This window comes from Lactuca virosa, chromosome 1 (genome assembly GCF_052849685.1).
Source record: "Lactuca virosa cultivar CGN04683 chromosome 1, Lactuca_virosa_CGN04683_v6, whole genome shotgun sequence".
Lineage (NCBI taxonomy): Eukaryota > Viridiplantae > Streptophyta > Magnoliopsida > Asterales > Asteraceae > Lactuca > Lactuca virosa.
Window position 1 is genome coordinate 75,332,373 of NC_136426.1, and position 27,272 is coordinate 75,359,644.

Sequence of the window (27,272 nt, forward strand, 5' to 3'; positions counted from 1 at the left end):
CCTTAATTGTTAGCTTGTTATTTTTTGTGAATTGGAAGCAATTTCGGTGTTTATCTTCATCTTGATAAAAGTTATGATAAACTAGTTTAAGTATTTATGTTTTAGGATGTTGGTTTATACCTTTGTCATGATTTGAATTACTTGAATATTGGTAGAAAATTGATTTATGTTTAAAATTGTTCTTGATCTTGATAAAAGTCATGTTAATGTTTTAGGATGTTGGTTTGGAATGAGAGTGAGGACAAAACGTTTCTTGATGCATGTATACATGAACTAACCACTAATGGTCGTGAGGGTTCTGGGCTTAAGGCAAGTTCATGGAAGACAATACGCGAAAAATTGATAAACGAACACGGTAAATAGGTTGATCAGAAGCAAATGAGAAACCACTTTGACTACTAGAAATCAAAATATGTTGTTTGGGTGAAACTGAAAAACAAAACCGACAATATATATGATCCTATAAAAAATAAATTTAATCTGACCGATAAACAATGGAAGGAAGAGGGAAGGTAATACTTTTTACAACAAATACTAGTATGATTATTTTTATAACAAATACTAATATTTATAAAATTTGTAAACAGTTGAACAAGTTCGTGTTGTCATTGAAAACTAAACCCCTGCTGTTCCCTGATCTTTGCACCCAACTATTTGAAGGCTCGACCTCAACCGACTTTCAAAGTTGGGGGCCATCTTCTACACTCCCTTGTCCTGTAGAATAGTTTAGTGCCCATGATTTTGATGATGATGTTCCAATGGAAACCTCTGATGGGTTTTAGGTGAAACAAATAAACTAGAAAACAATTCCTAAGTTCACATGCAACCTACTTTGGATCTATGTTTTAACTATTGAACATATAACTTTGAATTGCAAAATAAGAACCCTAGAAGAGAGAGGCTAATTTCGAAATTAAAAAACTAGAGTTTAAGAGTTACATACCTTTCAATTGTTATAGCAAACAGTTGACAATCCTCTTGATCTTGATCTTGATCTTCTTGGAAGCTTAGCACCACAAATGTAATGCCTCTAATGAAATCACGCCCAAGAGCTAGCAAGAAGGAAATTAGAAGGAGAGAGAGAGGGAGTATGCAATTTTCGGCCCTAGGGTTTCACCAATGAAGGAGTGGGCGAATTCAGGAGCTGGGAGGCTCCTTATATAGCTGAGGGATCTAGGGTTTAGGGAAAACCCTAATACTCCTTTGCTTGGGGCCTAAGCTAATCCAAAGGCCTTATCCAAAGCCCCTTGGACGAAATCCTTAGGGTTTCCCCTATAGATTTCGTCCACCTCCTTCCAAGGAGGTTCTGGAGCCTTCCACTCAACTATCTGATAATTGCAAACTAGTCCCTGCACTTTATAATTAATACTTTTAACCCCAAAATTAATTCTGATTAATTTCTGGCTAACTATTAATTAAACATAATGATTTCTAATTAATATATTAATATTTTAACATATTAATAAATCATTTATGTTAATTTATTAATCTTATAAATTAATATCTCTCCTTTCATAATTTCCTTGTCCAGTTGCTAGGTTTGAGGGCAACCCAAAATGACTGTGCTGCTATCAATTCAAGTACATACCAATTATAGTTATGGGCTTAGACACCTAATCCAACAACCTCATCATAACATGTAGGTGCAAGTGAAGAATCTTCGGGGCGTTCAAAAAATAAGGAAGTTGGTGGAAACAAAAGAGTTGGTGGAAAAAAAAGAGATGCAAGGGCATTAGAAGTTGAGGAGGAGATTGACAAGCTTGCAAGGTCGTTAGTGGGAAAAAAATGAAAGAATTGAAAAAAAGTGAAATGGATAAGGATGTTGATGCATGTATGGAGAAATTGAACAAAATGGAATGGGGAGAAGAAGATGAGAGACACAAGGCCGCTCTTTTGCTATTTGGTGAAAGTGTCGATGTTAGGAAAGTTTGGTTACGACTTTCGCATACTAGTTGTGAGTCGTGGGTGATGGATGCGGGTAGGAAGTATGGTTACCTTTGATGATGTTTACTAGTTTTTTGTTGCATGACTTTTTGTTATTTGCATGACGTTTGGATGCTATGTTTGGTGACTTTTTTGGATGTTACTTTAGATGATGTTTACTAGTTTTTTGTTATATGACTTTTGTTACTTTAGATGATATGTTATTGGATATTGAATATGACTTTTGTAAGTTACTAGTTTTTTGTTATATGACTTTTGTTACTTTGGATGATGTTTACTAGTTTTTTTGGTGCATGAATTTTTTTTGACACGTTACCTAATTGTTTGTAACAGGTCAAGTGTGGTTTCTGATGGTGAAGTTGTAGCTTTTCTTTTACTTGTGATTTATTGGTTGAGGTCAAACCGGCGCAAGCTAATCAGAATTCATAGAATTAAAGATAACAATTCAAGCGGGTATGCGTATACGCAAGATTTGATGTACGGAGACCCTACACAATGTTACGTTATGATGCGTCTTACACAAGAGGCATTTGCATTATTATGCAACCATTTTACCCAAAAAAATTGGTTGCAAGCTAGTAGGACAATAAGCATTGAAGAGAAGATGACTATGTTCTTACATGTTATAGGACATAATGAACGTTTTCGCGCGGTTAAGGGAAGATTTCATCACTCTACACAAACGATTCATCAATGTTTTCACGAGGTCCTAACTATAATGATGTGTTTTGCAAAAGAAATTATAGTACCAACAAATCCTAATCCAACAAGACATAACTCGGAACGACATAGACGGTTAAACGAGATTTTTTCCGGAGCAATAGGTGCATTAGATGGAACTCTTGTACATACGGTTGTACCCGTCGATCAACAAACTCGTTATAGGGGAAGAGGAAAAGGATAATATTTTCAAAATATAATAGGAATTTGTGATTTTGATATGATACTCACATTTGTTTGGGTTGGATGGGAGGGTATATCACATGATTCAAGAGATCTGAAAGAAGTTGCATTTAATTCGACTTCTGGATTTCCATTTCCTCCACCAGGTTTGTAATCATTATATAACTTTTATTATCTATCTTCTTTATATAATATGTGTTACACTCATTTGCAGATACATTTTACCTTTGTGATGTCGCATATATAAAAACACTCGTGGGTTTATGGCTCCATACCGCAATACTAGGTATTGGTTAGCCGATTTTCGAAGAGGCAGACCTTTAACTAGAGAAGAAAAGTTCAATTATGCTCATGCACAACTTAGAAATGTTATTGAGCGTGCTTATGGTGTATTGAAGACGAGATTCCCAATCTTAAAACAAATGACTCCTTATCATTTTACAGTGCAAAGAGACATAGTCATTGCTTGTGTCGCGGTCCATAATTTTATAAGAAAATACAATATAGAATATGACTTGTTTACAAATTTTGAGGAAAACATTATAGTTACTCCTAACGTCCAATGTGGGGGAATTGATAGAGAAAACATACAAGACATAGAATGGGGTCCAGAAGCCATTCAATATATGCGTGTTTTGCGTGATCAGATTGCAAATCAACTACCTTCACCTACTTTACATTAAATTATTATGTTATTTTAAATTTTATTATGTTTTTATTTGGATATTAAATGATTTATGTTTAATTTACATTTTGTATGACAATTTTTATTTGGATTTTTAAATGACTTGTGTGTAATTTACAATTTGTATGACAATAAGTATGTTTTTATAATTATTCAGTAACGTCATCTATCACTATATACAACAGCAGTGTAAAATGATCATTTTTCATCGGTCAACACATTCAGTCAGATGTACAATCAAACAACATGAAATCTTATTCAGGATTTCTTACACATCCAGTCAGCACTTTCTCAGTCAGCAACTATCAATCGGGGCCTAAATGTTCATGATTGAAGGGTCACAATAGTATATGACACGTAAGAAGACCTAATATTGACCTCTGTTTTTTGGACAATATTACATTTAAACCCTCTGTTACCGATTACAATGATGTTTTCGACACGTCTTGAAAACTTTAATGATATAATATGCAACCTATAAACATTAATAACATGTTTTGAATAAAACTGCAGCTTTGTTTAACGTGCAAGAAAAAACATTAATAATACCTTTTTTGAATAAAACTATATCTTTTTTGTGCTTCTTTAAGACATTTTCCTCCATAGATAATCAAAATATCTCAAGACTTTTATTGATATTTCGGTATTGCCCTACCAAAATGCCAATCCAGGGCCAAATTGTTTACAACAAGATCAGTCGACATCCCAGAAATTAACGCTGAAAGCTGAATGATTTCATTATTAAATACGAAAACAAAAATAGAAACACCACTTCACACACTTCATCGCACCGCCAAGGCCCCTTTGATTTTTCGTTCCCCCCACTCTCTCTCTCATACAACCGTCCGCAAACTCTGAAAAAATCACAAATTATTCCATCATTTTCTTTTTTGTTTTTATTTTTTATCAGAGGCCACATCGAGGTTCCTAATTAGAACTTTCCTTTATCAGCGATTACCTGAAATTTTGGATTCATTTCATCTATGATGCTTGTTCTTATTGATACGATCTCCATGGAGATGTGGTTCCCTATTGATTGAATCCGTGCCCTAAGTTATTCGCCATGTTCGAAGCGCACGTAAGAATTTATCTCTGTTTATTTCTTACATCCACAGTATTTATGAATTCGTTTATGTTAATTTACGTTTACTTTGTTTTTTTGATGCTAATTCGTACCTATCATATTTGCTCCTCTTCCTAAGGATGAGCTACGCTTTGACTTTGGATGCACAACAAGTTTCTTGCCAACTTGATTTTAAACTTTTATTGATATTCTGCTAATTGCATTTGAACCTTGATAAGAAGTAGAAACAGACAAATGCTTCTCTAATTTGTTAGAAAATACGTATCTCTTGATTATTAAATGTTGCAGGCTTCACATTGTAAATCCAAGTGCAGCTCTTTATTTGTGATGGAAGGAGGAACAGTTAATATGTTTGTTGTTGCATTTTTTCTTACTTTTGTTAGCTCTTTTTGAGTTCTACGTGAAATATTTGCATCACGATATATTCTTCCTCAGCTCCGTGATAAACATCTAACCTGAAAAATGATATGAAATCTTTAAGCAATTGCAACATCTTGATAGCTAAGTTTGAGCTTGTAGAAAGCATTAGGACTGAAAAGTCAGGCTAAGATCTGAAATAAATCCACATCAATTACCTTTAAAAGAATTAGGGTTGGTATTAAAAGTCACAGTGCATCTCTTTTATCTAATATTTTGTTTTGGAAGATAGGTAGTCTTAATTGATGCATCATATGGTCGAAGTGAACAGGTGTAGTTAAGAAGCTTGTTCCACATGCTTGATTGCTGTACAACAGCCACACTGTAACCATGAACTTACATTAGACCTTGCATTTAGTTTATGAGATGTCCTCAAATGATATCAACTATCTTGTAGATGAATCACATTGTGCTTCTAATGAAAGTGTTCTTATTGTGTTATCTGGATGAATGGATGTGTACACCTTAGAATGCCATGAAAGCAAGAAGTTGAAAGTTTGTTCAATAGCGAGTTATGGAAATTGATGGATTTCATTTAACATCTTTATGCTTTTAGGTATTGCATTTGCTTCGACGATATTTGGGCGAATATGTCCATGGACTTTCGTCAGAGGCCTTAAGAATCAGTGTCTGGAAAGGTTTGTTAATAAATTCTGCACATTTTCTTAATAATCTCTAAGGATGGAGGACGAGGTTGCTTAATATTTTCAATTGTTGGGTTGAAATTCTAATAGCCAGTTATGTCTTCAGGTGACGTGGTTCTAAAAGACTTGAAATTGAAGGCAGAGGCACTCAATTCATTAAAACTTCCTGTTACTGTAAAAGCTGGTTTTGTTGGTACCATAACATTAAAGGTACCTCTTTACACAATAAAACTTGTTTTTGGACCTCTTTATTAGATATGAACTTCTGATTCCTATTGCTTTAAATGAAATATAGGTTCCTTGGAAAGGTCTTGGAAAAGAGCCTGTGATAGTTCTTATAGATCGTGTGTTCATTCTTGCTCATCCAGCTTCTGATGGAAGGTCTCTTACGGTAAGAAGAAATGTGTTCTTAGTTCACATGGTTCACTTCTTTCAAAGTTGATGGGTTGATGTTGATTACATGATTATTTGTTTCTTAATTTTACAGCCTGAGGAGCGGGAAAAGATTTTTGAATCGAAGCTTCAACAGATTGAGGTAATATATTGCCTTTTCTCCCATAGTATCCTTAATATTTAAGCTGTCTCTAGTTACATTCTGTTTGATTTAACTGTTGGTTAACTTTATTAAGTCTGGGCTGCTTGCTGAATATTCAACTGTCTTGCAGGAAGCCGAGACAGCAACACTTGATGCAATATCAAAAGCAAAGCTTGGAAATGTATGTGCTTAAGTTTTATTTGTGTTTAAAGCATAAGTCTTTATGTTGCTCAACAGCTAGTCTCTTTACATTAGTTGTCTTCTGAATGCTTTGCTCTCTGGTATCATCTTCTGAGTGTGCCATCTTTTATTGTTTGTAGGCGCCTGCTGGAAATTCATGGTTGGGTTCTTTGATTGGTACAATTATAGGAAATCTTAAGATCTCAATCGGAAATGTCCATGTCAGATATGAGGATCCTATTAGGTTGGTGTCATTTTCCATCCCTAGTTTAATGAAAGCTTCTTAGTCCATATTTCTTCATCCGCTTGATTTGAACAATGTTTTTTTTGTTCAGCAATCCAGGACATCCTTTTGCTGTTGGTTTTACTCTGGCAAAGCTTGCTGCTTTTACAGTGGATGAAAAGGGGAATGAAACATTTGACACCAGTGGTGCACTAGATAAATTGCGAAAGGTCAGTCCCATTTGCCATCTTTTGTATCCTGCTTTTCCATTTAAATATTTAGTCACGCCTTTTTAGGTCTTAGGAACAGGAAAAGAACTCTTAACAAAGTTCAATTCTTTATGTTCTGGTCATGATAGATGGCTTCTGCTTTTTCATCACTTACCAAAAATGTCAAGTTTATGTCTTTCTGATATCTCACATGTTTTTTCAGTCATTGCAACTTGAAAGGCTTGCTATGTATCATGATTCCAACCGACCTCCTTGGAAGGTGGATAAGAAATGGGAAGATCTCAGTCCTAAGGATTGGGTTGATGTATGATTCTTGTTCCTTGCATATTTAAACGGTTGTAATGGAAGTAGCAAGTACCCATTGATGTGCAAGATTTGTAAGCTTAATTTTTCATGAATGTTAGATATTTGAAGATGGAATAAATGAACCTGCCAAGGGTCATGCAGTTTCTGTATGGGCTCGAGATCGCCACTACTTAGTTTCACCAATTAATGCTCTTCTCAAGTATCACCGCTTGGGGAATGATGAGAGAACTGATCCAGAAATGCCTTTTGAGGAGGCCCATCTTATTCTTGGTGATGTTTCTCTGACACTCACAGAGGTGACAAGAACCTTGACTTTTGATGGAATTGTTCATGCTCTTTTAGTTTCTTCTTTGAAGTCGTTTCTAATTGGATAAGTTTGATATATTGTTTTACAGGCACAATATCATGATTGGATTCGACTTCTTGAGGTCATATCAAAATATAAGTCATATGTTGAGGTGTCACATTTAAGGCCTGTGGTGTCAGTTAAAGAGGGTCCTAAACTGTGGTGGGATTATTTTGCTCAAGCTGCATTGCAGCAGAAGAAAATGAGGTATTCCATACATACATACATACATACATACATACATACATACATGCATACATATCTCTTAATACTACCAGTATCTACTTGTTATATGATTTGGTTTATTGCTGTCCATAGCTAATAATTTGTTAATGGTTGATGCTTCAGCTATAGGTTGTCTTGGAGCCAAATTCAGCACTTCTGTCGTCTTCGTAGGCGATATATTCAGCTGTATGCTGGTATACTCCAACAGTTGAAGGATTCTGATGACCCAGAAGCTAGAAGTATTGAGAGAGATCTTGATCCAAAAGTTATTCTTCTATGGAGGTTTGTGTTCTAGTTACACAAGCACATGCTACTGGTTTTTTGGTTTAATAATTAGTTGAATCTTTTGTAATCTCTGATTGTGAGCTTTTAGAGATTTTGTGTTCATCTTTCAGGTTCCTTGCACATGCAAAAGTTGAATCTGTGAAATCAAAGGAAGAAGCCGAGCAGAGGATGAAAAAAAAGGATAGCTGGTTTTCATTTGGATGGTCTGTTACTGATTTGTCTCCTTTTCTTCTGGTTTATGCAACTGTTTTTATATTTTGTTTTACATGATCATTTATTATTGTGCATTGTTGAACTATCCAATGACATCCTGTTTTCCTTTAATTCAGGAATGGGTCAGAGCAAGATGCTCTTGAGGGAGCTCAAAGTGCTGAGAACGGATTGAGCAAAGATGAATGGCAGACGATTAATAATTTTTTGAGTTTCCAACCAGATGAAGAGGCGGCAACACAGTCAGGAAAAGATATGCAAAATATGACACAGCGAATGATACTTGTGTCCGTTGGTCAGGCTGCTGCAAGGATTATTAATATAAATGAAACTGAAATTGTGTGTGGTAGATTTGAACAACTTCAAGTCTCTGCCAAGTTTAAACATAAAAGTATATATTGTAATCTCACTTTGAAGTACTATGGAGTTTCTTCCCCTGAAGGTTCACTTGCTCAGGTTTGTTAACGTTTCCTTTGGCTCCATTTACATTTTTATTTACATCTGAGTCACCGTTTGGATTCTGCTTTGAATGTTCTTCTATTTGCAGAGTGTCTGCAATAAGCAGAAGGCAAATGCATTGGGTGCTAGTTTTGTGTATTTACCTGCTGGAGAGAACCTAGAGTGGAGGGCTTCAGCAACAATATCTCCTTGCCATGTCACGGTATTTTATTGCAAATAACTATAATCCTTTTAATGTTACAATTTATTCGGTTTTCTTAGTATAATTATAATTTGGTGATGGCTTGTTATTGTCTTGAACATTATCTTTATATATACCCTGTGGTCTATCTTTCTCTTCTTTACTTCTTCCTCTTTCTTTTGTCTTTTATTCGACTCGTTTTATGTCTGATTTATAGGTCTTGATGGATAGCTGTAACCGCTTTCTGGAATTTATGAAGAGGAGCAGTTCTGTTAGCCCTACAGTTGCTTTTGAAACAGCAACTGCTTTGCAGGTACAGTTAGATGAGCTTTAATAATTTCAGCTATATCTTTGAGAAACCAATATCTCACTCTTTGATAAAACAATTACAGAATAAGATAGAAAAGGCGACTCGTCGAGCTCAAGAGCAATTTCAAACAGTTTTAGAGGAGCAAAGCAGGTTCACTTACAGAATAAGATAGAAATATTTTTGAACACATTTATTTTTCATTTGGATTTGCTAATTTCCTGTATTTCTTACTTGCATTGCAGATTTGCTCTTGATATTGACCTTGATGCTCCAAAAATCAGAGTTCCTATAAGATTAAGTTCCTCGTCAGAGTATAACAGTCATTTTCTTTTGGATTTTGGTCATTTTACATTGCGAACAGAGGTATGTTTTAATTACTCTTTGGGATATTTTCTGTTCCCTCAATGTGATTTGAAGCTAAACACACGTTTTGTTGCAGGAGGACCAGCCTGATGATAAAGGACAAGCCTTGTATACCCGTTTTAATATTTCTGGAAGGGATATAGCTGCCTTCTTTACCGATGGTAGCTCTGAGATTCTTGAATCTCTGAATAATAGTAGTCAGCTTTCTGCATATCCTGTTGTGGATGGTGCTTGTGTTTCATATTCTCTGGTTGATAGATGTGGGATTGTTGTTATCGTTGAGAAGGTATTCTTTTTTTTCTGATTTTTTTGGTGGAATTCACCTATTACACACCCTCTTCTAAAGCTTTCTTTTGCGCCTGTCAACTGAAGATTAAAGTACCTCATCCATGCCATCCATCAACTCGTGTTTCTGTCCGAGTTCCTACACTTGGTATTCGCCTTTCACCATCAAGAGTCAGCCGGATTATGGAACTCTTGAAGGTACTCTCTGGTACCATAGAAAGTGGGACAAAGCTTGTAGAAGAATATCAAGCTGAACATACCCCATGGAGTTCCTCTGATCTTGCAAATGATGTTCAAATACTTGTTTGGAGGGTACATGTTCTTTCACAAATTGATATATTTATCGAATTTCATCTCCTCCATTCTTTTATTAAAATTTTGTTTCGTTCAGGGGATTGGCTATTCAGTTGCTTCATGGCAGCCCTCACATCTTGCTTTGGCTGGATTGTATCTTTATCAGTTGGAGTCTCAGACATCTACCAACTATCAGCGGTGCACTAGGTGCACATAGTTCTCCCCCTTCATTGTTTTGAGTATTGTTGTTGCTCTTTTTTAGTTTTTTTAGTCAAATAAGGATGTAACTTATGTTTGTTTGGCTGAAATGATGCAGCATGGCTGGTAAGCAAGTCTATGAAGTACCTCCCGACAGTCTTGGCGGTTCTTCTTCTTGTATTGCTGTGTATAATAGAGGCATGGACATCCAGAAGGTAAATGATGTTTCTTTCTTGCTTACAGAGTACAGAGTTAAATAGCAACATCACCTTCTCAATTCCTTATGGCTAATTATGGTGCTAACTTATATCTTTTTGGTGATATTGTGACACTTTTTTAAGGCTTTAGAGTCTTCCAGTACGTTGGTTGTAAAGTTCCAGAACGAGAAGGAGAAAACAAGTTGGCTTAGAGGACTTGTACAAGCAACCTACCGAGCTTCTGTATGATGCTAACTTGTCATATTTAATCCATTTTAATATCATCTTGTTTAGCTACAAGGTATGATGTTTAATGTACATGGTGTAGGATACTCCATCAGTTGATATGCTTGCAAAACAAGGCGAAAGTGTTGGTGATATCGTTGCAGAGACTTCTGAACCTACTGAACCTGGTTCTACTGAAACGAATGCAGCTGATCTTGTTCTTCATGGAGCTTTGTTGGAAACAAAGATCACAATATATGGGAAGGTTAGCTGTAGTTATTATCTTAGTGTACATTTAGTACGATGTTTCTTTCCTTCCTATTTCCTAATTCCTATCCCATTCATATATTATTGTGTGTAACAAATATATGCAAACATTGTTCAACCTTGCAGATGGAGACTGAGGGGCATGAAGTTGTGGAGACTCCGTTTCTTGAGATTCTTGCCGCTGGAGGAAAGGTTTGTAAACTAAAAAGATGATCAGTTTTTCTGCATGTAGTTTGTGATTGTTGTACTTATAACTATACTTGCAGGTGTCTGTTGAATCTTGTGAAGGGGATCTAACAGTGAAGATGAATTTACACTTGTTGAAAGTCAAAGATGAACTTCAAGATTCTTCATCAGGTCCATATTATCTGGCTTTATCCGTTGTGGAGAGCTTCCGTCCCTGTCCTACAAACCCTCCTCAGGTGGAGGAGATATCGGCAGGCGTGGCCGATGATGACGATGATTTCGCAGATGCCGAAGATGATTTCCTTGAACCCGTGGTTCATGAGAAAGATCGTGGAGCTGGAGATGAATTTTTTGAAGCAGAAGGCATTGATGAAACTGATTTTGTGTCAGTTACCTTCTTGAAACGGACCCCACAATCCCCTGATTATAACGGTATAGATTCTCAGGTAAGTTGTTTAACACAGTTTTGATCTATGCAATGAATGTAATATAAGTCAAACATACTCGATGATTTTTTAATTTCTTTTGTTCTTTTATATAATTGTAGATGAGCATCAGCATGTCAAGATTTGAATTTTTCTGCCACCGCCCTACTATTGTTGCTTTAATTGATTTGGGCATTGATATGGGCACTGCAAGTAGTGGGACAAGTGGTCCTGCTCCATCAGAGGAAGAGGATGCAACTTCAGTGCAAAAAGACAAAGCTGAAGAAAATGAGCTAGCAAAAGCTGATGAAAATGAGCAAGCAAAAGTCAAGGGTTTATTGGGACATGGGAAATCCCGAACTGTATTTTCCATGGCAATGAATATCGACAGTGTCATTGTATATCTTAACAAGGAGGATGGATCTCAACTTGCAACGATTGTGCAAGAAAGCTTCATGTTGGGTCTTAAGGTCAGGAACTACCACCCCCTCTCTTTATTTTTTTTTTCTCACTATTTTGGTACATATCTAAACACTTTATTTTACAGGTTCACCCTGGTTCTATATCAGTTGAAGGTACATTAGGAAATTTCAGGCTGTGTGATTGTTCACTAGGTACGGATCATGTTTGGGGATGGATTTTTGATATACGGAATCAAGGAGCTGAATCTCTTATCCAGGTACATTTTTTATAGTTGATGTTATGTGTATAAAGGTTTACTGATCATTTACTTTACCCTAATTTCTCTTTCTTTATATGTGTGTATATATCAGTTCTCATTTGAGTCCTACAGTCCTGAAGATGATGACTATGAAGGATATAACTTTAGCTTGAATGGCAAACTTTCTTCCATTCGTATTGTTTTCCTCAACAGGTTCATTCAAGAGGTTACTTTTGACTTTCTTTCTCTTCATTTCAATTGAATGACTAAGTAAAATCACTGTACATTGTCTATGTGAACGTATTTTATTACTAAAATGAAGTTAATTCATGTTGCAGCTCGTTACATATCTTGTGGCACTGGCGCCTCCAGTTTCAGAAGAAGCGATCAAGTTTGTTGATAAAGTTGGAGGGTTTGAATGGTTGATTAAGAAGTATGAGATGGATGGAGCTGCTGCAATGAAGTTGGACCTCTCATTAGAGACTCCAATAATAGTGGTACCACGGGATTCCAATGGCACAGAGTTAGTAGTTCTTCCATTCCAACTGCAGTTTGTTCATAATCATATCATATGTGTTGTGACTTGTGAAAATGGTTTATCATTGTTTCTTTCATGGATGCAGTTTCTTGGAAATTGATCTAGGCCATTTGAAAGTGACCAATGAAGTTAGTTGGCATGGACCAGCGGAAGATCCAGCATCTGTTCATCGTGACATTATGCATGCACAGGTACTACTTTCTCAGATTTCCTTTTCTTCTTACTGGAATATAACATTAACATGAAGTAACGTGTTGCATATATATATATATATATATATATATATATATATATTATATACTGCTTCAGATCTTTGGACTCAATATGGCTGTTGGAGTAAATGGTGTTGTAGGGAAGCCAATGATACGTGAAGGCCGTGACTTTCATATCTTTATCAGGCGCAGTCTAAGAGACATTTTTCGCAAAGTTCCAAATTTTGCCTTGGAAGTGAAGGTTTGGGCTTCAAATTAAACCCACTGTCACAGTTTTCTGTTTTTATATCTTTTCAATATATGATCAAACTCATAAACCCACTATTGTAAACAGATAGGCTCATTGCATACCGTGGTGTCTGACAAAGAATATGGTATCATCACCAACTGTCTTGCCATGAATTTGGGTGAACAACCTAACCTCCCTCCTCCTTTCCGTGACATAAACTCTGACAACTCGGATACAATACGCCTCCTGGCTGATAAAGTCAACATGACCAGTCAAGTTTTCTTGTCACGTTCAGTCAACATAATGGCAGTTCAGATGGATCATGCACTGCTAGAGTTGTGCAATGGCATTCAAGAGGATACACCTTTAGCACATATCACTGTAAGTAAAGCAAAACATCAGACGTCATGTCCCTTTGTATATGTTTTCTGAAATCTTGGTTATTTTTTTTCAGCTGGAGGGCTTGTGGCTTTCGTACAGAATGACTTCTTTTTCAGAAATGGACTTATACATCACCCTTCCCCGGTTTTCGATTTTGGATGTTCGTCCAGACACCAGACCTGAAATGCGGTTGATGCTTGGGACAAGCACTGATGTTCTCAAACCAGCTTCTACTAAAGGTGGATTTGTAAGATGTGAAACTATGACCACCAACGTGGATGTACCACATTCAACCATGGTATTGATGGATCTCAGAATGAGGGCATCATCTCAACTGCTTGTGGTTCGGATTCAACTCCCTCGAGTTCTTGTTGTTCCTGATTTCCTTCTTGCAGTTGGTGAGTTTTTTGTCCCGGCTTTGGGAGCCATAACTGGAAAAGAGGAAGTCATGGATCCTAAAAATGACCCAATCAGTAAAAACAACCCGATAGTTCTATCTAGCACGATGTATAAACAGATTGAAGATGAGGTAACCCTCACACCAAATCGCCAGCTAGTAGTAGATGCTGCAGGAGTTGATGAATATACTTATGATGGATGTGGAAAAACTATAATTTTGAATGAGGATCTTGATCAGTCACAATCTTCAGAATTCCGACCCATTATTATTATTGGAAGGGGTAAAAAACTGCGGTTTGTAAATGTCAAGATTAAGGTAATGCGTAATATATTATATAGTTGATGCTTATGAGCCTATCTCCAGTATGTGATATCTTACATAACTTTTTTCTTGATGTCAGAATGCTATGCTCTTGACGGATTACACATACTTGAGTAATGATAGCAGTTTCTCGACCTCTGTTGATGATGGTGTAGAAGTTGTGGTTCAGGACATTGTTGCTTCAATCAATGAAAAAAAGAGTTCAGATAAAGCTGAAAAAATCTTAAACTCCTCAAGTACTTCTGAAACCACTCAAACCGAAACATCTAAACCAAGTATCAGTTTCGAGGCTCAGGTAGGTCAATATATAATGGCTCCACCCCCACATCACATGTGTTGTTTTGATATTGATTTATTCTGTGTATATTCTATTTATTCCAATACTTCCCTAATCTATGTTCCATTCGATGTATTAATATTGCATTATACTTTTGCTGATTTCCCAGGTGGTGTCTCCTGAATTCACTTTTTATGATAGCAGCAAACCATCCGTTGATGGTTCCTTTAGTGCTGAAAAACTACTTCGTGTAAGAATGGATTTGAGCTTCATGTAAGACTCTGCTTTTTGTTAAAACTGAAGTATATTTCTCCTTCTCCAAATGGAAGGGTAATTTACATCTATTGTTCTACACACTTGCTGTTTTCAACAGGTTTGCATCAAAAGAAAATGATACATGGGTTCGAGCTCTTCTCAAGGATTTAACTGTTGAGGCTGGTTCTGGTCTTAGAATTCTTGATCCAGTGGATATCTCTGCCGGATTTACTTCTGTAAAAGATAAAACAAATATATCATTGATTTCTACTGATATTTATGTCCATTTATCTCTAAGTGCCATCTCCCTGATTCTTAATCTACAAAATCAAGCGGTCAATGCCTTGCGTTTTCAAAAAGCTGATCCTTTGTCTCCTTGTACCAACTTCGATCGCGTTTGGGTGTCTCCAAAAGGTGTTCTCTTCCTTCCCCTTTACACTCACTATTCCATTTTTGCCCCTTTATTGTCATGCCATGCCATGCCACCTACTTGTTAGCTGTCTTAACTCTTAACAAGAACGGGAAATTACTTTCTTTTGCAGCGAAAGGGCATCATAATGCCATTACATTCTGGAGACCTCGAGCTCCCTCCAATTATGTCATTTTGGGAGATTGTGTGACTTCCAGGTAATAATTTTTTTGTATATAATATATATGTTTAAGCAGTTCTCTTTAGTTGTGTTATTAATAATCAAGTTGAATTTAGGCCTATTCCTCCTTCACAAGCTGTTATGGCTGTGAGTAATACATACGGGCGTGTAAGGAGGCCTCTGGGGTTCAAGCTTGTTGGGTTATTCTCTTGTATCCAAACACCTGAAAGACCAGAAGATTGTCCAGGTGTTGATTCCGACTGTTCTCTATGGGAACCAATTGCACCCCCAGGATACCTAGCTGTAGGATGTGTTGCACATATTGGAAACGAACCGCCACCTAATCACATCGTCTACTGTATCCGTGCTGACCTGGCAACATCCACAGCGTATTCAGCATGCATGTTCAACGCTCCCCCAAACAACACATATACATCAGGATTCAGCATATGGCGACTGGACAACTTTGTTGGATCATTCGATGCAAATCCTTCTATTAGCTGTCCCCCACTCGACAGATGCTATGATCTTAACCTTCTTCTTCTTTTGAACTCGAGCTGGCGTCGTCTCTCTGGAAGAGAACCCAGGTCTGATACAAATGTTGACCAGGAGACTACAAACCAACAAACCAATAACAACAAGGATACAACTTTATCTTCATCAAATACCAAAGCTAGTTGCTCCATGTCAACTCCAAATTTTGAAAGGATCTGGTGGGACAAGGGCTGTGATACCCGCAGACCAATGTCCGTGTGGCGACCTATTCCACGTCCCGGATTTAAGATTTTAGGTGACTGCATAACTGAAGGGTTAGTTAGACATCTTTCTTGTCTTATATACTTCATTTTCTCATTGTTTTCTGAAAATCTTTATTGGTTAAGCATTTTTTTTTTCGCCTTCTCAGTTTGGAGCCACCTGGGTTGGGGATAATTTTTAAGGCTGACAGTGGTGACCTCTGTGCAAACCCTGTTCAGTTCACTAAAGTTGCTCATATTATAATCAGAGGTGTGGACGAGGCCATTTTTTGGTACCCAATTGCACCTCCAGGTTATGCTTCTATGGGCTGTGTAGTTACTCGTGTAGATAAAATGCCAAAATTGAATATCCTTTGCTGTCCAAGGAACGATCTTGTTACCCAAGCTAATATTCATGAGAATCCAATATCCAAATATCAAAGTTCAAAAGTAAACCAAAGCTGGAGTATCTGGAAAGTTGATAATCAGGTCAGGATTTATAATTGTTAAAATTGGGCATTAGATTCCTTTTTAGTATTTATTAACCGTTTTTTTTTTTGGATAATTTTAGGCCAACACTTTCCTTGCACGGTCCGACATGAAGCAGCCTTCAAGCCGCCTGGCGTTTACTATTGGTGATTCTGTGAAACCAAAGACACGAGACAACATAATGGCAGAAATAAAATTGAAATGCTTCTCTCTAACCATTTTAGACAGTCTGTGTGGAATGGTATATTTTTCTTGTCTACTGTCAAAAAATTTATATGTTCTTATTCACTCATGTTGCATGCGTTTTTGCAGATAACACCTTTTTTTGATGTTACTGTCACCAACATTAAGCTTGCGACACATGGCGGAATGGACTCCATGAATGCTGTGCTGATTTCCTCGATTGCTGCATCAACTTTTAACGCACATTTAGACTCATGGGAACCCATTGTGGAGCCATTCGATGGAATATTCAAGTATTACCTTACCTATATTGTTTATTTCATTTTGGTCATAGTACACTGCCTTTCATTTACTCTTCATTTCCTTTTGAAGATTTGAGACATACGACACGAATGAGCACGCAGGAAAAAAAGCTCGGATTGCAGCTACAAGTGTCCTTAATGTAAACATTAGTGCTGCAAATATTGATACTTTTGCTGAAACCATCCTTGCTTGGAAAAGACTGAGAGAACTAGAACAAAAGGAAATCAAGTCAAATGAGGTATGTTATCAGTTATCTTCAACAATTTCTGGTATTTCAATTACATAAATTTGATGTTTAATGTTTCCCTTTTCTCTGTGAATAAACAGGAAACTAGCAGTCGTATCATTGATGAAGATGATTCACTTTTTTCTGCATTGGATGTGGACGAATTCCAGACAGTAACCATAGAGAACAGACTTGGATGTGACATTTACTTGAAGAAGTTTGATCAAAGTTCTAATGCAGTTAGCCTGCTGCACTATGATGATAGTGCTTCTGTGTGGATTCCACCTTCAAGATACTCGGATCGATTAAATGCGGTTGAGGATTCAAGGGAGGGACGATGTTATGTTGCAGTCCAGATAATCGAAGCCAAGGTTGTATTATCAACATTAGTGTCATGAAATATGTCTGAACATGATTGCTAATACTCAAAACTTTCAGGATCTACCAACTGTTGATGATGGAAATAATAATACCTTCTTCTGTGCACTTCGGCTTGTTGTTGATACTCAAGAGGGAAGTCAACAGAGGCTGTTCCCTCAGAGTGCAAGGACCAGATGCGTTCAGCCATTGATTTCCATAGCTAATGATCTTGGCAATGCCACATGGGATGAACTTTTTATCTTTGAAGTTCCTCGCAAGGTATGTTGAAATTTCACAACTTATAGTAATTATTTGTTTATAATCCTCGAAAAAATGTCATTTGGTATTGTTACAGGGGATGGCTAGGTTGGAGGTTGAAGTGACTAATCTTGGAGCCAAAGCAGGAAAAGGTAATTTAACTTTTAAAATTGAAATGTGATACATCTACATTGTGGTTTCTAGTATATCCACGAGCTGATATTATTTTATTTTTCTATAACCAGGTGAAGTTGTGGGTGCTTCAACAATCTCAGTTGGACATGGTGCAAATCCCTTGAGAAAGTTAGCCTCAACTAGAATGTTGCAACAGGCAACTGGGGGTCAGAAAGCCGCCACACACCTTCTAATGAGAAGGGTTAGTGATTTGTCATTTTCATGTTTTTATCTGTTCTGAACTTTTGATATCTAATAATCTGCAAGTCATGATGTTATTACATTAGGGTCAACAAAAGACCGATGATTTGCCTTTTCAAGGGTGTCTGGTAGCCTCTACGTCCTATTTTGAAATGAATACAGGTTCAACCCTGCAAAATGAAGAGGAGAAAGACGCAGACAACGATGTAGGATTCTGGGTGGGACTTGGTCCTGAAGGTGTTTGGGAGAGTTTTAGATCATTCCTTCCACTTTCAGTCATGACAAGAAAACTGGACAATGAGTACTTCGCCATGGACGTAGTCATGAAAGATGGAAAAAAGCGTGCAATTCTTAGAGGTCTTGCAACAGTCGCAAACGATTCAGACATTAAGTTGGATATAAACGTATGTTCAGTTTCCAAAAGTCATGATCCTGATCAGCCTTCTGAATTAGTTGAAGGCAATACTGCCATTGAAGAAATCTTTGAAAACCAAAGGCATAGCACAATTTTAGGTTGGGGTAACAAGCGGAGTTTCCGTGGGAATGAGCTAGGTCGTTGGAGCAACAGAAATCTTTCATATTCAACCAATGTAAGTTACAAGTCAATATTTCTTCTTTTTTTTTTTTTTTTCTTCAAATTTCAAAAACATAAGCTGATCTTTTCCACGTCAGACTTTCTATGAACCACCGCTTCCACCTGGATGGGCATGGGTGTCAGCGTGGACAATCGATAAATCCGATTCTGTTGATGTGGACGGATGGGCATACGGGAAAGACTACCAAACCCTAAAATGGCCTCCAACTCCTCAAAATGCTTTAAGAACAAATCAAGATAATGTACGCAGAAGACGTTGGATTCGTACAAGGCAAAAAGACGGTGAACAACAGACATCAAACACCGGTTCTGCTATCCGTGTCTTACAACCTAATTCTTCTTTAGTATTACCATGGAAATCCATGTCCAAGGATTCCGATAGTTGTTTACAAATTCGCCCTTCTGCTGACCATGTTCAAGGGCTGTACACATGGGGTTGTCCTGTTGGGTCAGCTTCTTCTGGTCCTAGTGGGTCGAAAGAGAAAGACAAAGACAAAGACAAAGACAAAGATCATTCTTCACACGACTCTAAAGAGAATTTATTGAAACCAGGGAAGAAGACGAAGAGTTCTTCAATGAAGTTGAATCAACTTGAGAAAAATGACACACTTTGGTGTTGCCCTACGAGTGAAGGCACACAGTTTTGGCTTAGTGTAGGTGCAGATGCGTTAGTTCTTCAGTCGGACCTAAATGCCCCTGTTTATGATTGGAAAATTACGGTCAGTGCCCCTTTGAAATTGGAAAACCGACTTCCTTGTCCAGCACAGTTCACTATATGGGAAAAGTTGGGAAATGGAAATACATCTGAGAGACAGCGTGGCCTTATACAATCACGTGCTGTAGTCCCCATATATCATGCTGATGTCCGAAATCCTCTATTTCTTACATTATCAGTTCAAGGTGGATGGACATTGGAAAAGGTATGTCATTATCTGTTTTCATCAGAAATTTGTATTTAATTTTAATCAAAGATAATTCAGAAACGTTTTCTTCTCTCTCTCCCTCTCTCACACACTCTCTTCTTTAAAACCAGGATCTTGTTCCTATATTGGATCTTTCGACTAATGCTCACGCTTCCTCATTTTGGATGGTCCATCAGAATAAAAAAAGGTTTGTATTTCCTGTATATTCTGATTATTTTCACTTGTTCAAAGTCTATGTATTTGTAAGAATACATATACATCTTTTCAATCTAAGTAGCAAAAAAATTGAATGAGATTGTTTCTAATAAGATATTCTATTTGTTCATCTCATAATTGGGTATGAGAAAAGGACAATTGCGAGAAAAAGAAACTTACTTTACTCTTGCTACTGATATGGGCGTCGTACTTTATTTTTTTAATCCACAATAGCAACGTACTTATATTTCTTTATATAGATAATAGCAATTTACTTCACTTTTTACCAATAATAGCAATGTACGTACATTTTGCTACGCACATATTGCTATTATTGGTAAATAAATGCAAGTATGTTGTTAGTGAGTAACAAATTGTGTGTATGTTGCTTTTATGGGTTACATATTGCTATTAACAGTAAAAAGTACATTGCTATTATGGGTAAACAGATGAAGTACATCGCCTATAGGGGTAAAAAGAGTAAAGTACATTGCTATTTCCTGTAGTTTTTCTTATAAAAATGCCAATTAATTTACATGATACAGGAGATTACGCGTGAGCATCGAACGTGACATGGGAGCAACTGCGGCTTCTCCAAATACCATAAGATTTTTTGTCCCGTATTGGATAAGTAATGACTGTTCTATCCCCCTTACATATCAAGTGGTAGAAATCGACCCTTCAGAGAGTGCAGATGCAGATCCCTTACCAGTTACAAAACCTGCCAGATCTGGAAAATTTAGCTTTAGGGGTACTTTTAGTCTCTCAGAGCCAAAATCAACTGGCTCAAGGAGGAACATCCAAGTTCTAGAAGCAATTGACGACACTAGCCCTACTCCCAGCATGTTTTCCCCACAGGACTATGTGGGACAGGGGGGCAATATGCTGTTTTCATCTCGAAATGATGCCTATCTTTCACCTCGTGTGGGTATAGCTGTTGCCACTCAGAATTCTGATGTTTTTAGTGCTGGACTATCACTTCTTGAGCTCGAAAAGAAGGTGAGTCTCATTTTCTATTCTTGAAATAATTTTATCACCTCACTCGAACATCTATTTAGCTAATGGTAATGTCTCACCTTTTTCCTCTCATAGCAAAGAGTGGATGTTAAAGCTTTTAATACAGATGGATCTTACTACAGCCTTTCGATTCTACTTCACATGACATCCGATAGGACAAAAGTAAATTTACACCTTTTATGGATTCTCATTTTAACTTTACAGTTTAGACTCGAGATCTATATTTAACTTTACGATTCAAATTACTTAATACAGGTTGTCCATTATCAGCCACACACCGTGTTTTATAACAGGGCTGGATTAAGCTTATGTCTGCAACAATCTGGTACTCAGGCACTTACTTGGCTTCATCCTATCGATACTCCAAATCTTTTTAAATGGCAGGCATCCGTCAAAGTTGAATTATTGAAGGTCTGGATAGTGAAATTATGAATATATTATATCTCTGCTTTGCTTGATTAATCGATCATGTGCTTACTTTTCTTTCATGGTCAAAATTTAGTTGAAAATCGATGGATACCAATGGAGTATGCCATTTAGTGTTGCAAATGAAGGCTCCATGCGCATTTCCTTGAAAAATGAAACTACTGGCAAATATTTATATCTGAAAGTTGAAGTAAGAAGTGGAACAACAAGCTCACGTTTTGATGTCATCTTTCGTCCCAATTCATTTTCCAGCCAGTACAGGTAATTTTGATTTTTTTTTTCTTGATATATGAAATAGAAATTGAATAAATCAAAATCTTGAGAAAAACTAAATAAAACTCGGTGGGTCTACATGGCAGGATTGAAAACCGTAGTATGTTTTTACCCTTCCATTTCCGGCAAACTGAAGGTGGTGATGATTCATGGTGTTGTCTTCCTCCTTGTACAACTGCTTCATATTCATGGGAAGATCTTGGTAGGCAAAAAATGTTGGAAATCCGTATGGATGATGACACGAAAGAGCCAACTAAATACAATATTGATGATATTCGTGATTATCCACCTGTTCAAGTGGATGAGGGACCCACTAAAGCAGTGCGTGTTACTATAATGAAAGAAGAAAAAATGAATGTGGTTATGATACGCGACTGGATACCAGACAACAACGAATCCAAAGAAGATACAAGCAAATCCATTGTTGCAGCATCTTCATCACAACAAACGAATAGTAAAGATCTCCAACCAGAAGTTGTCACATCAGATTCTGAAGTCCATCTTACTCTTGAACTCATAGAATTCGGATTATCAGTTATCGATCATACACCTGAAGAGATACTGTATTTATCGGTGCAGAACCTTCAATTGTCACATTCATCTGGTTTAGGCTCTGGAATCTCCAGGTAATTAATGTCTTAACATTATTAAATATTATCACTCCAATTTAGAATAAATATTGGCTGTATTCTATTGCTAATCCATGTTCTGATGTATTTATTTATAGGATGAAATTAAGAATGCGTGGGATCCAAGTTGACAATCAGTTGCCTTTGACACCAATGCCTGTTATCTTTAGGCCACAAAGACTTGGAGTAGAGGCAGACTATGTATTGAAATTTTCCATGACACAACAATCTGATGGATCAGTAGATTTTGCTGCTTACCCTTACATCGGTTTGCAAGTAAGTCCTTTTTTCTCTTGTAGCAAATACTTTAATAATAATCATACTTATTTAACACCCTCCAAACATTTTGTAACAGGGTCCTGAAAACTCTGCCTTTGTGATAAGTGTTCACGAACCAATTATCTGGCGACTTCATGGCATGGTCCAGCAGATTGACTTTAGTAGATTCGGTGATAATAGTGAAACAACTGCTGTCAAAGTGGACCCCATCATTGACATCGGGTATGCACTGTTCAACTTCAACCCCTTTCCCAATTCCCACCTCTCTTGAATTTTTCTGTATTAACATGTTTTTCAATTGCAGTGTTCTAAATATCTCAGAGTTTCGATTTAAATTCTCCATGGCCATGTCGCCAACTCAGCGCCCTGTGGGTGTACTCGGATTTTGGGCTTCCTTAATGACAGCTCTTGGGAACACCGAAAATATGCCAGTAAGTATTTGACTTTTTCCCAAATCTATCATATAATCATCCAATTAACAAGAATAATAATGTATGCATGCTGTGATTGTTCACAGATTCGTGTAAATCAAAGATTCCTGGAAAACTTATCTCTAAGACAAAGTGTTCTCATCACAAATGCCATCTCAAATATCACAAAAGATATCCTAAGCCAGCCTCTTCAGCTACTCTCTGGTGTAGACATATTAGGAAACGCCAGCAGTGCATTTGGACATATGTCTAAAGGTGTTGCTGCTCTATCAATGGACAAAAAATTCATTCAAAGTCGCCAGAGACAGGTTTGTTTTGTTATTTTCAGTTGTCATAAATGATTAAAGTAGTTATTTATTATTTAAATTAAACATGCAGGAAAACAAAGGGGTTGAAGATTTTGGTGATGTGATAAGAGAAGGTGGAGGGGCATTAGCAAAAGGTCTATTCCGTGGAGTTACTGGCATTCTAACAAAGCCTCTAGAAGGTGCAAAAGCATCTGGAGTTGAAGGTTTTGTTTCGGGGGTAGGTAAGGGTATAATAGGCGCTGCAGCACAACCTGTAAGTGGAGTCCTTGATTTATTATCAAAAACAACGGAAGGTGCAAACGCAATGAGAATGAAAATAGCAGCTGCCATTACTTCAGAAGACCTCCTTCTTCGCAGAAGACTCCCTCGTGTTATCAGTGGTGATAATTTACTTAAACCATATGATGAATACAGAGCACAGGGACAGGTATATATATATATATATGGAGTGGGACCCAAAACATAAAAAAATGTTGAATGACGGCATTGCCCCTTACACATCTTTTTTTTTTTTTTTACACAAATGCAGGTTATACTTCAGCTTGCGGAATCGGGTTCGTTCTTTTTGCAAGTGGATTTGTTCAAAGTGCGTGGAAAGTTTGCATTATCGGATGCTTATGAAGACCATTTCTCACTACGTAAAGATAAAATACTTCTTGTGACACATAGAAGAGTCATGCTCTTACAGGTATTATTTGTTATTAGTCTTCAAAAAAGAGTAAATTAAAACTTTGGTGATCCAGGGACCAAAGTTGTTATGAAACATAAAAATAAGGCAAACCGAACATTATAATTTGTTGTTAAATGAGTATTTTTGGGGCAGACATCCAACATTATAACACAGAAGAAATTCAATCCGGCTAGAGATCCGTGCTTGGTGTTGTGGGATGTTTTATGGGAAGACCTGGCAACCATGGAACTAACAACAGGGAAAAAAGATCACGCGAATGCACCTCCATCGAAGCTTATCCTGTACCTGAAATCCAAAACTTCAGATAACGATCAGAAACGCGCTGTAAAATGCTACCGTGATACCAAACAAGCAATGGAGGTTTATTCATCTATTGAACAAGCAATGCGTACGTATGCGCCAAAAGGATCGTTGAAGGTATGTATCACTTTAAAAATCTATTCCTTTAGTGTTTGTATCCTCCACATAAAAAACAAAAAGCGAATGAGTTTTTTTTTTTTTTTTTTTTTTTTTTTTTTTTTTTTAAATATTAAAGGAAGCACATAAAAGAAAAGTGAAAAGACCGTATGCTGCAACAACGGATGTATCGACTGCTGAAGCGGTTTTCCTAAAAGAAAGGCCGTGGACTTCAGCTCAAGTGCCTGCACCACTTCCTCCAAATTCAACTTTTGGCAGCAGCAGTGCCGGTGATGCTCATTCTTAGACATATGTCGGTTGACTTAATTATTAACTCATCTCTATAAAAGGTAAAGGTATGTTAATATTTGTTTTCTGACTACCTTATCAATATTATTTTGCTAATACATAAATATAAAATTTGTAGAGGATTTCCATCCTTGAAGGTGGAGAGAATTTGGAAAGAAAGGTGCCGATTTTGCTTGTACAAAACAGATGATCCATCTTTTTATTTGGAAAAGGGTAGGTATGATGGTGTTTGGCGTCACTTGTCAGTGGTACTTGTGGAGAGAGAGCATATATATACAGAGAGAATAGATGCAAATATATATATATATATATATATATATATATATATATATATATATATATATAGAGGTGATGGACATGGACATGTTTCCATCCATTGGTGTACTGTACTGATTGTAAGTTGATGTTGTATAGCTTTCTTTCTTTTCACATGCAAATGCAAAATCTCTGCTCTTTATCATCAACATTTTATTACATAAACAAAATGACCTTCATGATGTCATGTGAAACAACATTCTAAAACTAATAGTAGTAATACTTTACTACAAAGTAATAATAAACTTGTATCAAAATGTAACAAGAAAATATATATATATATATATATATATATATATATATATATATATATATATATATATATATATATATATATATATATATAAGGAGTGAGTGATTAAATATAAAATAACGACATTAAATAGGGATAAAGTTTTCCACTCAATGCTTTAAATTTTACTACGTGTTAATAGATATATAATAAGGATATGAATGATCATTTTTTCACAAAACGATCAATTTTTTAAAACTACTATGAATACTCATATTTCTTGTGCACTTATTATTATTATTATTATTATTATTTTTATCCTTCGTAAAGCTCTTTTTGCAAATGAAAGGCATTTTATATGTTGCAATAATGAATGATCATATTGTAATAACTGTAAAAAATATGATCATTTATGATTGTTTTTCTATTATGGTGAAACGTCATAAAAATTATATTTGTAGTTATTTAAATGGGATTTCTAGTTTTCATGAAAATGAATGCATCCCTAACCCTAAGTAAGTTTATGGTCATTATTGTTGCCTTGTGGCACGTACTCTTACCATTTCATATATCTATCAACCTCAACCACAAAACCAAAAGCATTTTGCTTTAACTGTTTTCCATGTTACACATCTAAACCATGTTTACGTTACTCTATTAATGCATTCTTATTTATTTTGCCAAACAAAACTCTTACACCGAACCTTTTACACACCGCTATTAACTATTTATATCGTACAACTAATGGTATACTTTAAATATTATTTTTGATATCACAAAAGAATCTATAAATGTGTGGTTAATGGCTTTTCTTTTTTTCATAGTTTGTCATTCTATTAAACTTAGTGTATGTGGAAGAGAAATCATATTTCATAGTTCATATCACCTTGGTCATAAATTTGATTAGTTTTCCTTTCAAATCCAATAAACATAAAAAAAAAAGGCCCTTGTTTTAAAAAAAATACTAATAGTTACACTAATACGTTCAGATTTTTGAACACACATACATCATAACACTTCTATGTTGGTCCCGGATATAGAAGAATTAAGTTCTAGAAAAAGGTTGAATCAAGAACATCAACATATTCTAGGATCTCATATGGTAAGGAAGAGCTAAATGTAGATGACCCAGCCTAAACCTAGGGTAAAACGATTGCTTTCACAGATGTGCTTCGACATAAAAAGTATATGCATAAAAATAAGTATATGCATATGCATAAGAATAAATATATACATAAGACAATTAAATACATATGATTATATTTATTATTATTTTTTTTAATTCAAATTTCAAATCCTTTTAAGGGGTAATATGGACATTTTGTGTATCATTATTTTAGGCAACATAATAATCAAATCCGAATTTTGAGGAATTGTTTTATTTTTTATGTGTGCAAAAAATACAAACATTCTAAGAAAACGTATTTGAAAAATTATACATTCTTGACTTATTACGTTTTCATTCTTGAAAAATATGAATTTTGTTAGAGCAAAACATTATTAAAAGAATATTAATTGAAAAACAAACAAACACATTCCTCAAAAGAAATATCAGAAACAAAAAAAAAATCCAAATAAATCTAGAATCATTCTTTAAAACTGATACATTCATGAAAGAATTACATAAAAAACAAACACACTCTTTTAACAGTGTGTTATTATTTTTGAAAGAACACAAAAGAATCTACGTATTCTATTGAAAATTTTACATCAAAACAAAAAAAATGTATAAAATTTTAACTAAAAGAATGAGTATTACTGAATGTAAAGCTTCCGTTAACTACTGTTAATTCTTGAAAGAATGCCTAGTTTCTCATCTTGAAATGAGTCACTAATGTCTGTCTCCTTCGTTTG

The 27,272-nt window shown here is 36.1% G+C and overlaps 2 protein-coding genes across 3 annotated transcripts; both read left to right on the forward strand.

Annotated features, from left to right (window-relative positions):
• The first annotated feature begins 1,785 nt into the window (after positions 1-1,785).
• On the forward strand, positions 1,786-2,848 carry LOC145115230 (uncharacterized). Its single transcript, XM_079051480.1, has 2 exons — positions 1,786-1,985; positions 2,278-2,848. Exons 1-2 carry the CDS (start codon positions 1,786-1,788, stop codon positions 2,846-2,848), a joined length of 771 nt encoding a protein of 256 aa, XP_078907606.1.
• Positions 2,849-4,303: 1,455 nt separating this feature from the next.
• LOC145147162 (calcium-dependent lipid-binding family protein) lies at positions 4,304-25,335 on the forward strand. Of its 2 annotated transcripts, none has more exons than XM_079075057.1 (64): positions 4,304-4,610; positions 5,590-5,671; positions 5,784-5,887; positions 5,973-6,068; positions 6,165-6,212; positions 6,343-6,393; positions 6,533-6,636; positions 6,728-6,845; positions 7,048-7,149; positions 7,250-7,447; positions 7,547-7,704; positions 7,846-8,004; positions 8,118-8,210; positions 8,337-8,673; positions 8,765-8,878; positions 9,075-9,170; positions 9,250-9,317; positions 9,410-9,530; positions 9,607-9,816; positions 9,903-10,127; positions 10,207-10,316; positions 10,426-10,522; positions 10,649-10,747; positions 10,833-10,994; positions 11,123-11,188; positions 11,263-11,628; positions 11,730-12,077; positions 12,155-12,286; positions 12,381-12,494; positions 12,607-12,791; positions 12,892-12,997; positions 13,116-13,259; positions 13,353-13,628; positions 13,702-14,343; positions 14,429-14,644; positions 14,796-14,899; positions 15,000-15,295; positions 15,424-15,508; positions 15,588-16,280; positions 16,376-16,694; positions 16,777-16,935; positions 17,007-17,170; positions 17,250-17,418; positions 17,508-17,777; positions 17,845-18,045; positions 18,122-18,176; positions 18,270-18,400; positions 18,486-18,989; positions 19,072-19,914; positions 20,028-20,104; positions 20,658-21,111; positions 21,205-21,291; positions 21,385-21,540; positions 21,632-21,816; positions 21,915-22,454; positions 22,556-22,733; positions 22,813-22,958; positions 23,041-23,167; positions 23,254-23,475; positions 23,546-23,902; positions 24,005-24,163; positions 24,299-24,583; positions 24,702-24,918; positions 24,990-25,335. In XM_079075057.1, the coding sequence occupies exons 1-63, from the start codon at positions 4,596-4,598 to the stop codon at positions 24,867-24,869; spliced, it is 12,696 nt and encodes a 4,231-aa protein (XP_078931183.1). In that variant the 5' UTR covers positions 4,304-4,595; the 3' UTR covers positions 24,870-24,918; positions 24,990-25,335. The 2 variants fall into 2 exon arrangements, with proteins under 2 accessions (XP_078931183.1, XP_078931182.1); XM_079075056.1 differs by having other exon boundaries at positions 24,702-24,912.
• Positions 25,336-27,272: the final 1,937 nt, after the last annotated feature.

Coding starts and splice junctions, on each gene's coding strand:
- LOC145115230 (XM_079051480.1), top strand. CDS start 1,786: ATGAAAGAATTGAAAAAAAGTGAAATGGATAAGGATGTTGATGCATGT. Junction 1,986..2,277: donor GTGATGGATGCGGGTAGGAA/GTATGGTTACCT, acceptor TGTTTGTAACAG/GTCAAGTGTGGTTTCTGATG.
- LOC145147162 (XM_079075057.1), top strand. Junction 7,150..7,249: donor GTCCTAAGGATTGGGTTGAT/GTATGATTCTTG, acceptor CATGAATGTTAG/ATATTTGAAGATGGAATAAA. Junction 12,495..12,606: donor TCAACAGGTTCATTCAAGAG/GTTACTTTTGAC, acceptor TTCATGTTGCAG/CTCGTTACATATCTTGTGGC.